Source organism: Hyperolius riggenbachi, chromosome 2 (genome assembly GCF_040937935.1).
Source record: "Hyperolius riggenbachi isolate aHypRig1 chromosome 2, aHypRig1.pri, whole genome shotgun sequence".
Lineage (NCBI taxonomy): Eukaryota > Metazoa > Chordata > Amphibia > Anura > Hyperoliidae > Hyperolius > Hyperolius riggenbachi.
The window spans coordinates 75,084,824-75,099,841 of record NC_090647.1 but is presented as its reverse complement, the minus strand read 5'-3'; the positions used below and the strand labels follow the sequence as shown (position 1 = coordinate 75,099,841).

Genomic DNA, 15,018 nt, shown 5'->3' with positions numbered 1-15,018 from the left:
ACAGACTAACTGTCCCTCAAAAGCTCTCAATCTATTTCTATACTGTAGCCATAGTCTAATGTCCCACCTATAGTCTAAAGCAGGGGTCCCCAAACTTTTTTAGTAAAGGGTCAACATGCTTTAGACTGCTGGGGGGCCGGAGTGCACATAAAATGATGTAGAAAAACAATACATTGAACCTAGGTAGTGTAAACAGCGCCTGAAACATAATCCCCCACACGCAAAGCAATCAGTGTTCAAAATACAGTACATACTGTATTTTCAAAAGTCCCCCCAAAACAACCCCTTTCCCCAGTAATTGCATGGACTGCAAATTACCCCCCTACACACGAGCGCGTACACACACTGCTTTCATATTACCTCTAACCACACCACCACCACCATGTTTTTGCACACCAGACAGTGAAGCATACCCAGGTGACAACTTGCCATACAATTGAACAGCAGTGCCACCTAATTAGAGTTGGGCCGAACGGTTCGCCTGCGAACGGTTCCATGCGAACTTCAGTGGTTCGCGTTCGCGTCCCGCAGGCGAACCTTTGCGGAAGTTCGGTTCGCCCCATAATGCACATGGAGGGTCAACTTTGACCCTCTACATCACAGTCAGCAGGCCCAGTGTAGCCAATTAGGCTACACTAGCCCCTGGAGCCCCACCCCCCCTTATATAAGGCAGGCAGCGGCGGCCATTACGGCCACTCGTGTGCCTGCATTAGTCAGAGTAGGGCGAGCTGCTGCAGACTGTCTCTCAGGGAAAGATTAGTTAGGCTTAGCTTGTTCCTGTCTGGCTGCATACCTGTTCTGTGAACCCACCACTGCATACCTGTGCTGTGAACCCACCACTGCATACCTGTGCTGTGAACCCACCACTGCATACCTGTTCTGTTCAGTGGACCCGCCACTGCATACTTGTTCTGTTTAGTGAACCGCCACTGTATACCTGTTCTGTTTAATGAAACCCGCCACTGCATACCTGTTCTGTTCAGTGGACCCGCCACTGCATACCTGTTCTGTTTAGTGAACCCGCCACTGCATACCTGTTCTGTTCAGTGGACCCGCCACTGCATACCTGTTCTGTTTAGTGAACCGCCACTGTATACCTGTTCTGTTTAGTGAACCCGCCACTGCATACCTGTTCTGTTCAGTGGACCCGCCACTGCATACCTGTTCTGTTTAGTGAACCGCCACTGTATACCTGTTCTGTTCAGTGAACCCACCGCATCAGTGCGCATACCTGTGCAGTTAAGTGAACCCGCCACTGCATACCTGTTCTGTTCAGTGGACCCGCCACAGCATACCTGTTCTGTTTAGTGAACCGCCACTGTATACCTGTTCTGTTCAGTGGACCCGCCACTGCATACCTATTCTGTTTAGTGAACCGCCACTGTATACCTGTTCTGTTTAGTGAACCCGCCACTGCATACCTGTTCTGTTCAGTGGACCCGCCACTGCATACCTGTTCTGTGAACCCGCCACTGTATACCTGTTCTGTTCAGTGAACCCACCGCATCAGTGCGCATACCTGTGCAGTTAAGTGAACCCGCCACTGCATACCTGTTCTGTTCAGTGGACCCGCCACTGCATACCTGTTCTGTTTAGTGAACCCGCCACTGCATACCTGTTCTGTTCAGTGGACCTGCCACTGCATACCTGTTCTGTTTAGTGAACCGCCACTGTATACCTGTTCTGTTTAGTGAACCCGCCACTGCATACCTGTTCTGTTCAGTGGACCCGCCACTGCATACCTGTTCTGTTTAGTGAACCCGCCACTGCATACCTGTTCTGTTCAGTGGACCCGCCACTGCATACCTGTTCTGTTCAGTGGACCCGCCACTGCATACCTGTTCTGTTTAGTGAACCCGCCACTGCATACCTGTTCTGTTCAGTGGACCCGCCACTGCATACCTGTTCTGTTTAGTGAACCGCCACTGTATACCTGTTCTGTTTAGTGAACCCGCCACTGCATACCTGTTCTGTTCAGTGAACCCACCGCATCAGTGCGCATACCTGTGCAGTTAAGTGAACCCACTTACCTACGTGAGTGCACGCAGTGTGATATACCACTCCGTGCATACCCGATATGGACAAAACAGGTAGAGGAAGAGGTAGTGGCAGAGCCAGAGGAAGGCCACCCGGCAGGTCTGCGCGAGGTCGTGAAAATGTAATTTCGTGTGGACCTGGCCCACAGTACAGTGCTCGGAAGAAGGCACGTCCCATCACCTCCCAAGATTGTCAGGACGTGGTTGAGTATTTAGCGACACAGAACACCTCATCTTGCTCAGCCACCAGTGCTACTACTAGCACCACTTCCGCTGCATTTGACACTTCGCAAGAATTATTTAGTGGTGAAATCACTGATGCACAGCCATTGTTGTTACAGCCAGATGAATTTTCACCAGCTCATATGTCTGAGTTACGCGGCAACATTATGGATGTAACGTGTAAGGAGGATGAAGGACCTACTGATGTTGGTGCATGTTTGGATTTGTCTGAGGCAAGCGAAGCTGGGCAGGATGATTACGATGATGACGATGATAGGGATCCTCTGTATGTACCCAACAGAGGAGATGAAGAGGGGGACAGTTCAGAGGGGGAGTCAGAGAGTAGGAGGAGGAGAGAAGTTGCTGAAAGAAGCTGGGGCAGCTCTTCGTCAGAAACAGCTGGTGGCAGTGTCCGGCACCATGTATTGCCACCTATGTACAGCCAGCCAACTTGCCCTTCAGCATCAGCTGCTGAGGTCCCCATAGTGCCCACATCCCAGGGTGGCTCAGCGGTGTGGAAATTTTTTAATGTGTGTGCCTCAGATCGGACCAAAGCCATCTGTTCGCTCTGCCAACAAAAATTGAGCCGTGGAAAGGCCAACACTCACGTAGGGACAAGTGCCTTACGAAGGCACCTGGAGAAAAGGCACAAACAGCAATGGGATGGCCACCTGAGCAAAAGCAGCAGCAGCACACAAAAGCAAAGCCACCCTCCTTCTCCTCTTCCTCCTCCATCAGGTGCATTATCTGCTTCTGCCGCTTTCTCCCTTCCACCTTCACAGGCGCCCTCCTCCACTCCGCCTCTGCCCTTGAGCGGTTCCTGCTCCTCTGCCCACAGCAGCAGTCAGGTGTCCGTGAAGGAAATGTTTGAGCGGAAGAAGCCAATTTCGGCCAGTCACCCCCTTGCCCGGCGTCTGACAGCTGGCGTGGCGGAACTGTTAGCTCGGCAGCTGTTACCATACCGGCTGGTGGACTCTGAGGCCTTCCGTAAATTTGTGGCCATCGGAACACCGCAGTGGAAGATGCCAGGCCGCACTTATTTTTCGAGAAAGGCCATACCCCAACTGCACCGTGAAGTTGAGAGGCAAGTGGTGTCATCTCTTGCGAAGAGCGTTGGGTCAAGGGTACACCTGACCACGGATGCCTGGTCTGCCAAGCACGGGCAGGGCCGCTACATTACCTACACAGCCCATTGGGTGAACCTGGTGGTGAACGATGGCAAGCAGGGCGCAGCGGACCAAATTGTGACACCTCCACGGCTTGCAGGCAGGCCTCCTGCCACCTCCTCTCCTCCTGCTACATGCTCTTCGCTGTCCTCCTCCTCCTTGGCTGAGTGGCAGTTCTCCTCTCCAGCTACACAGCCCCAGCTCCGCAGGGCCTATGCTGCATGCCAGGTACGACGGTGTCACGCCATCTTAGACATGGCTTGTCTCAAAGCGGAGAGTCACACTGGAGCAGCTCTCCTGGCTGCTCTTAAGAAACAGGTGGATGAGTGGCTGACCCCGCACCACCTGGAGATAGGCAACGTGGTGTGCGACAACGGCAGCAATCTGCTTGCCGCTTTGCATATGGGGAAGCTGACACACATACCCTGCATGGCACATGTCATGAATCTAGTGGTTCAAAGATTTGTGGCAAAGTACCCTGGCTTAGCGAATGTCCTGAAGCAGGCCAGGAAGTTCTGTGGGCATTTGAGGCGGTCTTACACAGCCATGGCACGCTTTGCGGAAATTCAGCGCAAAAACAACATGCCGGTGAGACGCCTCATTTGCGATAGCCCGACTCGCTGGAACTCGACCCTGCTCATGTTCTCCCGCCTGCTAGAACAGAAGAAAGCCGTGACCCACTACCTCTACAACTACAGTAGAATGAAACAGTCTGGGAAGATGGGGATGTTCTGGCCCGACAACTGGACACTGATGGAGAATGCATGCAGGCTCATGCGGCCGTTTGAGGAGGTGACCAACCTGGTGAGCCGCAGTGAGGGCACCATCAGCGACTTAATTCCCTACGCTTACTTCTTGGAGCGTGCTGTGCGTAGAGTGGCGGATGAAGCTGTGAATGAGCGTGACCAGGAACCGTTACGGCAGGAACAGGCATGGGACCAATTTTCATCAGACCCAGCTGTTTCCTCAACACCTGCGGCAGCACAGAGGGGGGAGGAGGAGGAAGAAGAGAAGTCGTGTGCAGAAGACGAATCAGACTCAGAGGATGATGAGCAAGGTGTTTCTTTGGGGGAGGAGGAGGAGGAGGGGACAGCGGCAGGAGAACAACCTCAGCAGGCATCGCAAGGGGCTTGTGCTGCTCAACCTTCCCGTGGTATTGTTCGCGGCTGGGGGGAGGAGGTTGACTTACCTGACGTCACTGAGGAAGAGCAAGAGGAGATGGAGGGTACTGGATCCGACTTTGTGCAGATGTCGTCTTTTATGCTGTCCTGCCTGTTGAGGGACCCCCGTATAAAAAACCTCAAGGGGAATGAGCTGTACTGGGTGGCCACACTACTAGACCCTCGGTACAGGCACAAAGTGGCGGACCTGTTACCAACTCACCGGAAGGTGGAAAGGATGCAGCACATGCAGAACCAGCTGTCAACTATGCTTTACAATGCCTTTAAGGGTGATGTGACGGCACAACGCCAGCAAGGTACCACTGCCACTAATCCTCCTCCTGTGTCCACGCAGTCAAAGACAGGACGCTCCAGCGATCTCATGGTGATGTCGGACATGCGGACGTTCTTTAGTCCAACGCCTCGCCGTAGCCCTTCCGGATCCACCCTCCACCAACGCCTGGAACGGCAGGTAGCCGACTACCTGGCCTTAAGTGTGGATGTAGACACTGCTGTGAACAGCGATGAGGAACCCTTGAACTACTGGGTGCGCAGGCTTGACCTGTGGCCAGAGCTGTCCCAATTTGCCATCCAACTTCTCTCCTGCCCTGCCGCAAGCGTCCTCTCAGAAAGGACCTTCAGCGCAGCTGGAGGCATTGTCACAGAGAAGAGAAGTCGCCTAAGTCACAAAAGTGTTAAGTACCTCACCTTTATCAAAATGAATGAGGCATGGATCCCGGAGGGCTGCTGCCCGCCCCAAGACTAAGTCAGTCCCCGCACATACAGCATCTCTGCCTGCACGCCGTGTGACTGGCTGCCTGGCCTGCCCCAAGAAGACTAAGTCGCTCCCAGTCCCTCCACACAGCATGTCTGCCTGCAGGCCGCTTGACTACCTTCTCCGCCACCACCAACAGGGTCCGGGACTCCAGGCGGATTGCTGAATTTTTTAGGCCGCTGCTAGCAGCGGCCGCTGTAATAATTTTTCGGGTGCGTGTACATGACTGCCTAATATTTCTGGCTGCACTGCGGGCAGCTGCAACAACAAAAGAAAAGGCATGTACATGCGCCCATTCCCCTTCGTGATCATTACCTTGCCGTGGTGAAGGGCCTTGCGTATCACAATGGAGCAATGACCGGCGCCTAGATGAGTGTCTCGGGGGGCACACCCACGATAATAAGGTCGTTGCCTCATTGTGGTCAGACCAAATTTGATCAGCTGGACAGTCACTGTTCTGTCATTCAGCTACATCAGCCAGGTGACCATATGGGCTGTAAAGCCACCAAAACCTGCGCTCTCGCAGGGACGGATCTAGGGGGGGGCAAGCGGGTATCTTGCCCCTGGCGCAGTTTGTTGAATTCTTAAAAAGGCAGCAAAATAAAAGGCAGTTTAGGCGCCAAAACCTGACCTTTAGGCGCCAAAACCTGACCTTGCCCCAGGCGCAACTTGGTCTTGATCCGTCCCTGCACTCTCGCCATGGTGCGCACCAGTAAAGCACGGCCGTCACTACACAAACAGCTGTTTGCGGTGCGTTACACGATGAGTTTGGTGTGTCAGTGTGAAGCAGTACCTTAATTACACTACCTGATTGATGTATACACATGCAAGATGTTTGAAAGCACTTTAGGCCTGTCATTTAGCATTCAATGTGATTTCTGCCCTTAAAACGCTGCTTTGCGTCAAATCCAGATTTTTCCCGGGGACTTTTGGCATGTATCCCACTCCGCCATCCCCCCCTCCAGGTGTTAGACCCCTTGAAACATCTTTTCCATCACTTTTGTGGCCAGCATAATTATTTTTTTTTTTCAAAGTTCGCATCCCCATTGAAGTCTATTGCGGTTCGCGAACTTTAACGCGAACCGAACCTTTCGCGAAAGTTCGCGAACCCGGTTCGCGAACCGAAAATCGGAGGTTCGGCCCAACTCTACACCTAATGCGAAATTGGATTGGAAGCCAGCGAATGACTTCTTCCTGGCTTCCATGTGGAAACGTGGGGCCAGCACTGCTGCCGCATCTATAAGTAATACATTCTATGAGTGGGGGCTGGTAAAAAAGCCTCAGGGGGCCGCATTTGGCCCGCAGGCCTTAGTTTGAGGACCACTGGTCTAAAGGTTGCCACACACCATACCATTTTTTTACATTTCTTTTCAATCCAAGATTTACAATCAATTTTTATGATTGTAACATTTGAAAAATCTGACCAAGGTACCATACGTGTGTTCAATTCTGCCCCAATTATGAAAAAAAGAGATTGAAAACTGAAAAAATTGCTTGCTTCTCTACATTATAAAATTAAAAATCGGTGTATTATCTACCATACACCACACAATGTTGCGAAAACGTGATCAAAAATTTCCACCACTCCCGATCAAGAAAAATGGAAAAAAAAAAAGGTAAATTTTCGAGTTTTCTGTAGAAATGACTGTGTTTATCGAATTGTTTTACAGCATGGTGTGTCGCCACCTTTAGCCAAATTTTAGGGGGAACCAATTAACTTAGCAGTATGTTTTTGGGAACCCTAGCCGCCTCCAGTATGCTTTTAGAATTAGACCCCCTAGCACTGCTACATAAGAGTGTTATGCACTGCGCCGCCTTGCCACTAGAAACATTATTTGAACAATATTTCACATCTGAAAATTTTGTCTAGGTCAAATGCAGTAAGCTGAAATAAGACTGTATTCTGTTTTGGTGTAGCTTCTTTTTTACTGGTGTATCATCTAAAATCAATAGCTTTATCTTTACAGGTAAAATGTGAAAAATTAGAATATCGTGCGATAGTCCATTTTTTTCAGTAATTCAACTTAACGGTGAAACTCATATATAAGATTTACGCATTACATGCAAAGCGAGATATTTCAAGCCTTTATTTGTTATAAATTTGATGATTATGGCTTATAGCTTATGAGAACCCCAAAATCAATCTCAGCCCATTAGAATATTGTGTAAAGGTTTTATATTCTAGGCTCAAAGTGTCAGATTCTTATCAGCTAATTCATCCAAAACACGTGCACAGGGTTCCTAGTTCATATATTAATTTACAGTTAAGTTGAATTACTGAAATAAATGGACTTTTGCACAATATTCACATTTTTTGAGTTCCAACTGTATTGTAGAATTCGTATTGCATCTAGAATTACTACTACTAATAATAATATTCTGCAATATACTGTATCTGCTTTTCAAAAATACAAATTATGACAAGTAGGGATCATCTTAAATCCATGTGTCAATGCTTGATGGAAGTTCCACCAGACCTCAGCTTTTTGCTCTGATGCTTTTGATTCCCTTTTGTAGAAGATCCAGACATATTTACATCAATCATGAGATGTGTGTGTGTGTCTGCAGTAACCGTATCATCAGTGGAAGTCATTTCTCCCCTTTGTTGTTGACAGAAATCCCACCACCTCCTCTCTTGACTCACCTTCCTTAGGGCTTCTCTTCTTGAGATGATGGGTCAGGGGTGGCCTCACCAAGCTCCTGACGTCCGGATCATCCTTAAACTTCTTTTTCTGGATCTCTTCGAACCACTCTCCAGAGACGCCGTGCAGCCATTTCACGTCCCGCTTAGAAGCCTGTAGTTTGCTGCAATGACAGGAAAGGAGAAGGTCTGTCTTGTGACTGTACTTGCCGAGATCTGTCCTCCCAAAGCTACACATGTTTATTAGATTCATTAGACATTCAGCAGACGCGAGAGGTGAAAACCTGTTGGACCAGATGTTTTGTAACGTCACTGGCACAGATTGCGGAGATGACACTCCCACTGTGCAAGGACAAGTGCAGATGTCCAGCAGGGGAAGGGGAGGACACACAATACAGGTGATGCTGGTTAGGTGGTCCAGTAGGGATGGTAGACAGCTAGGAACATGTATGCAGGGAAGTGTAGCTACCAGACAGGTTACCTTGAAACGTGTCTTTCAGTATAGCAGGAGCTCCTGGCCAAGTCTAATGTTTATAGTACACACTGGGAAACCACGCTCTAAAGCTAGCCATACACCTGTCGATCTGCCAACATAACCATATTGACCACTAGATAGATCACTCTCTGATCAATAGGACAGCAAGAAGAACATAGCTGGCAGTATTGCTTACGAATTTTCACCAGTCATTTTTCGCATCGAAATGCTATTTTTGATTTCAAGAATTTCCACAAATATTAGGCTTGTATTTTTGCCTTTTTCCCGTAAACGTAAAAAAGCAATATTTTTACAGCGGCAACTGGAAATGTCAATATTTTTACCGCAATATATAATGAAAAGCGTGACAATTTACTGTGCGAAAATGTGAAAAATCCATATTTTTACCACAAAAATTAATGAAAAGCACAGAACACAACAAAACAAATTTAACGTTATTTTTGTGAAAATTCATGTGAAAAGAATATTGGCATTTTTGCTCATCACTGCTAGCTGGGGTTATCATCATTCTTTTGTCTCGACAACTGAAATTTTCTATGCCAGACTGGAACAACCACCTCTAAACTGGGGAGAGGGCCTTGGACACCATTTATGATCAACATACGATGCTGTTTTAACATCTTTCCCCAGATCATTTTAATCCAATACGTATCTTTAACCAAGTAACCTACTGAATTAATATCTGCATAGCTGGCTATTAAGTTTACCTCATTTCAAAATTTCAAGCTAAAAGTAGTAGTGACTAGGGATGATAAAGGTGAGGCAAATCATTTCTCCTTGCATTTAAATTTTATGTAAATCAGAATAACTTCCTTTGAATTGTTATTGGTCCAAGTTCAAGCTGCATAACATTGACATGAAATCTGAATGCAATTATTTGCATCATATTGATCATGTCCCCTAGTAGTGACCAATGTCTTATAGAACAATATTTTTCAAAATGATTTTAGCGTGTACATCTTCATGAGGAAAGAGTTCACCAAGTACCCCTTATTGTGGTTAACAATCTCAAGTATATCGTGTTCTAGGTAGCATTATTCCAAGAACCCCCTGTTCTAGGTGGCATAATCTAAAGTACCCCCTGTTTTAGGAGGCATCATATCAAGTATCCCCTGTTCTAGGTGGCATCATCTCAAGTACACCTTGTTCTGGGTAGCATCAGCTCAAATAGCCCTTGTTCTAGGTAGCATCATCTGAAGTAGCCCTGCTGTGAGTAGCATCATCTCCCTTGTTCTACGTAGTATCTTCTCAATTACCCATTGTTTTGGGTAGCATCTTCTCCCATATACCTTGTTCTAGGTAGCATCATATCAAGTAGTCTTTGTTTTGAATAGCATCATCGATCTCACATCCCCTTGTTCTAGGTCATTTCAAATAGCCCTTCTTTTGGGTAGCATCACCTCACGTATCCCTTGTTATAGGTAGCATCATCTCAAGTAGCCCTTCCTTGGGTAGCATCATCTCACATACCCCTTGTTCTAGGTAGCATCATCTCATGTTTTGAGTAGCATCATCTGAAGTACTCTTTAATGCATACAGGAACATGTCTGTTATGTGACAACAGCAAAGATTATTTCTGGGAGAGTTCCAAGTTCTCTACAGTGTCCCAGAATTTCCTTGTCTACACCAATTTTTTTTCTTTTACCCCATTCATGCTGAAATGAGACATCAAACTCACATTATGTAACTCAGACAGAGATGAAGAATAATAATAACGGCAATATTTGTATAGCACTTTTCTCCTGTCTGACTCAACACACTTGAAAGCTCAACCCCGCAGTGCTCGGAAGTCTTTACCAAGGATTCTTTACTAAAAAGTGTCTGACTTACTGAATAGGAAAAGCCAAGATTCTAACAGTGGTCCCATACGTCAGAGTAGAGTTGGGCCGAACGGTTCGCCTGCGAACGGTTCCATGCGAACTTCCGCAGGCGAACCTTTGCGGAAGTTCGGTTCGCCCCATAATGCACCATGGAGGGTCAACTTTGACCCTCTACATCACAGTCAGCAGGCCCAGTGTAGCCAATTAGGCTACACTAGCCTCTGGAGCCACTCCCCCCTACTAAAAGGCAGGCAGCGGCGACCATTACGGTCACTCGTGTGCCTGCATTAGTGAGAGTAGGGCGAGCTGCTGCACACTCTCTCTCATAGGGAAAGATTAGTTAGGCTTAGCTTGTCCCTGGCTGCATACCTGTTCTGTGAACCCACCACTGCATACCTGTTCTGTGAACCCACCACTGCATACCTGTTCTGTGAACCCACCACTGCATACCTGTTCTGTGAACCCACCACTGCATACCTGTTCAGTGAACCCGCCACTGCATACCTGTTCTGTGAACCCACCACTGCATACCTGTTCTGTGAACCCACCACTGCATACCTGTTCTGTGAACCCACCACTGCATACCTGTTCTGTGAACCCACCACTGCATACCTGTTCTGTGAACCCACCACTGCATACCTGTTCTGTGAACCCACCACTGCATACCTGTACTGTGAACCCACCACTGCATACCTGTTCTGTGAACCCACCACTGCATACCTGTACTGTGAACCCACCACTGCATACCTGTTCAGTGAACCTGCCACTGCATACCTGTACTGTTCAGTGAACCCGCCACTGTATACCTGTTCTGTTCAGTGAACCCGTCACTGCATACCTGTTCTGTTCAGTGAACCCGCCACTGTATACCTGTTCTGTTCAGTGAACCCGCCACTGCATACCTGTTCTGTTCAGTGAACCCGCCACTGCATACCTGTTCTGTTCAGTGAACCCGCCACTGTATACCTGTTCTGTTCAGTGAACCCGCCACTGCCTACCTGTTCTGTTCAGTGAACCCGGCACTGCTTACCTGTTCTGTTCAGTGAACCCGCCACTGTATACCTGTTCTGTTCAGTGAACCCGCCACTGTATACCTGTTCTGTTCAGTGAACCCGCCACTGTATACCTGTTCTGTTTGGTGAACCCGCCACTGTATACCTGTTCTGTTCAGTGAACCCGCCACTGCATACCTGTTCTGTTCAGTGAACCCGCCACTGCATACCTGTTCTGTTCAGTGAACCCGGCACTGCATACCTGTTCTGTTCAGTGAACCCGCCACTGCATACCTGTTCTGTTCAGTGAACAGTTTTGTGTGTCAGTGTGAAGCAGTACCTTAATTACACGACCTGATTGATGTATACACACGCAAGATGTTTTAAAGCACTTTAGGCCTGTCATTTAGCATTCAATATGATTTCTGCCCTTAAAACGCTGCTTTGCGTCAAATCCAGATTTTTCCCGGGGACTTTTGGCGTGTATCCCACTCCGCCATGCCCCCCTCCAGGTGTTAGACCCCTTGAAACATCTTTTCCATCACTTTTGTGGCCAGCATAAATTTTTTTTTTTCAAAGTTCGCATCCCCATTGAAGTCTATTGCGGTTCGCGAACTTTAACGCGAACCGAACCTTCCGCGGACGTTCGCGAACCCGGTTCGCGAACCTAAAATCGGAGGTTAGGCCCAACTCTACGTCAGAGGTGGTGTCCTTAACCAGTACACTATCCAGACAGAGGAACATTCCTCTGACTTGTTCCATTCAGAAAGTATTCATTGTCACTGATTAACCTATGGGTACAGTGGTTTGTAAAGTACAGGGGTTGGACAAAATAATGGAAACACCTAACATTTTGGCATCATAATCTTTGAACATGTTTTAAGCAATCAAAACTTGACATATGTTAATTTTTTTTGTTTATTGTTTTTGTTACTTTTTTTTTTTTTATTTAAACTTTTATTGAAGTTTTGAAAAGGTTCAGCAGATATACAACTATTTCAGGTAAACATTACAGATTATGCTTTTTGTAACCCACAGGACTAGTTATTAATACAATCTGAATAAATAACAACCTAAATTATTATGTAGGGATTAGGCCCATCCGAGGTCAGGAAGAAAGCCTTAACTGAACCTATTATATTCAAGCATAATATTCTACTGGAAATTGTGAGGGTTATCCAGAACTCATCTCACAATACCTGTAAAGTGAGAGGACAGATAAGGAAAGAGTAAGAAGGAGTGGGAAAGAACCTAGAGAGTAGGTTTGGAAAGAAGAGAAGGAGCGAGAGGGGTCAATCATGAGGTAAGTTAACCATAAAAGGCACATAAAACAGTAGTTAATGAAATGAGATGTCACCCCAAATTTTGTTAAATACATGCATCCTATCAAGTAGTTTTGCCATCAAAAATTCCAGGTTATAAGTATATTGTTTTTGTTATTTGATATGTTTAATTACAATAATTGTTTTTAACAGATATTTAAACAAAAGTTGGTTATAATTTATAAAAATGGCAGATCTCTCAGACTTTCAAAGAGGCCAAATTGTTGGTGCTGGTATGGCAGGCGCTACTGTAACAGAAACTGCCCGAATGCTTGCCATTTCAGGAGGTACTGTCTCAAAAGTAATGACAGCCTTTGAGAGGGAAGGAAAAACATTCTCAGCAAAGTATAGTCGAAATTGTCTGAGAGAGACCGTCAGACTCTAAATCGAATTGTTAGAAAAGCTCGCTCCTAAAATCACTGCAGAGCTGAATGAACACCTACAGAACCCAGTTTCCACAAAAACTGTTTTTCGGGAGCTGCACAAATCTGGATTCCACGGAAGAACTGCAATTAGAAAACCTCTGCTCTCAAAGACAAATGTTTCAAAGCGTTTATAGCAGTGTAGAAACCACAAGAATTGGTCCCTCGAGCAGTGGAAAAATGTGATTTTCTCTGACAAAACATCATTTACCTTATTTCCGACCTCCGGCATAGTGTTCGTTTGGAGATTCTCCCAACCGCAAAACATGGAGGGGGTTCTGTGATCATCTGGGGTGCTATTTATTGGAAATCCGACGGGCCAATGATTTCCCTTCATGGAAGAATTAACAGCTGAGACTATTTAGGAATTTTGGGTGACCAAGTTCATCCTATGGTTCAAGAACTGTTTCCGGAGGGGAATGCCATCTTTCAAGATGATAACGCCCCAATCCATACAACTAGAATTTGTACAGAATGGCACGAGGAACATTTTAATGAAGTTGAGCGTCTCATCTGTCCACCACAATCCCCAGACCTCAACATTATTGAGCATTTCTGGTCGTTATTAGAGATTCAAGTAAGAAGTCGATTTCCGCCGCCATCGTCTCTAAAATAACTGGAGGGTGTTTTAACTGAAGAATGGGCTAAAATTCCTTTGGAACAATTCACAATTTGTATGAATCAATACCTCGGAGAATTGAGGCTGTAATTGCTGCAAAAGGTGGACCTACACCCTATTAAAATATATTTTGTTGATTTTCAAGGTGTTTCTATTATTTTGTCCAACCCCTGTACATATTCATAATATAAGGAAACTCATTTTAATAATAAGCTACTATAGGGCAGTCGACTAGAGCTATACTTTAAAAGTCAAAATACACAAAGCAACATAAATGAACTCAGCGCACTTACTGAGCAACACGCAGCAGTTAAACAAGTTACAAAAATGTTAGTTGGTTGTCTCATTTTGCATGCATGCATTAAAAATTTTACAGACCTATTTGAGTGTTTTTACAGCAGAATATTTTTTCCACCTCCTGAAGGACTTATAATTTGCATAGCTAAACTTGTGACACACCTCTGCCACACTGTGCAGCAAGTCATGTGACACCACCATTTCCTGTTTCAGCTTTGCGGCTTCCTCTCAGATGCTGCTGTCTGATGAGCAGTCAGGTAGCTGAAATGCGAAGCAGGATACAACCATGTGACCAGGAGTGCCGTGTGGCAGGGGTCCGTGAATCAAGACTTGGGCTGATGTTCACAAACAGTTTCTGAATCTCCTGGAAAACCGAATGCAGCGGTCTTCCAGACAGTTACAAGATGATTTTCAGTGTTTATTAGGTAGCTAAATCAGGCATTTAGCTTCTCTCATACCGTACCTCCACAGCTAACTCCATAGTATACAGTGAAATAAATAAACGTGGTGGCCTGCCCACATACAGTACACATGGCAGACTGATGGCAGTTGCTGAAACACGGAAGCTGCAGTGTTTTTTATTGGCCTCAGATACTCTGCCCTCTAACCTTCCTATAGGTGGCCAATATCACATCCGCGTCCCGTCTCCACCATTCACTTCCGCATCAGGAGATGTGGAAGTGATGCGACTACAAGCGGAAGTGATGCGATGCGGCTAGGTAGCCGCACTCACATCACTTTGCAAGTGGAAACAGGCCCTCATTGTGTAGCAGCTGACTTGCCCTGTCCTATCGGCAGACCAGGGGCATGGCTGTGCTTTGGCTGTTTTGATCAGCTGCAGGGAGGAGGCACAGACAGGATATGCCTGGCTGTTCTGTGTTTCTCCACTTTATAAATCACAGGTCTGGCTAGATATAATTACATATATTTTAGCAGGTAAGATATTTAACGACCTGATACAAAATGGACATTTATAAACATTCTATGTGTGCACTAAATCAGTGCAAATTCATGTATCTTCTTGTCATAGTGTCCTTATCTTATCCAAAA

General features: G+C 46.5%; 1 protein-coding gene across 1 annotated transcript in view; it reads right to left on the bottom strand.

The window, feature by feature from the left end:
* The window catches only part of EXPH5 (exophilin 5), a 150,977-nt gene that overhangs the window by 64,412 nt on the left and 71,547 nt on the right, over positions 1-15,018 (bottom strand). The window contains exon 2 of the mRNA XM_068266913.1: positions 8,004-8,164. Within this exon, the coding sequence (XP_068123014.1) occupies positions 8,004-8,164 (161 nt within the window). The remainder of the gene's footprint in view (positions 1-8,003; positions 8,165-15,018) is intronic.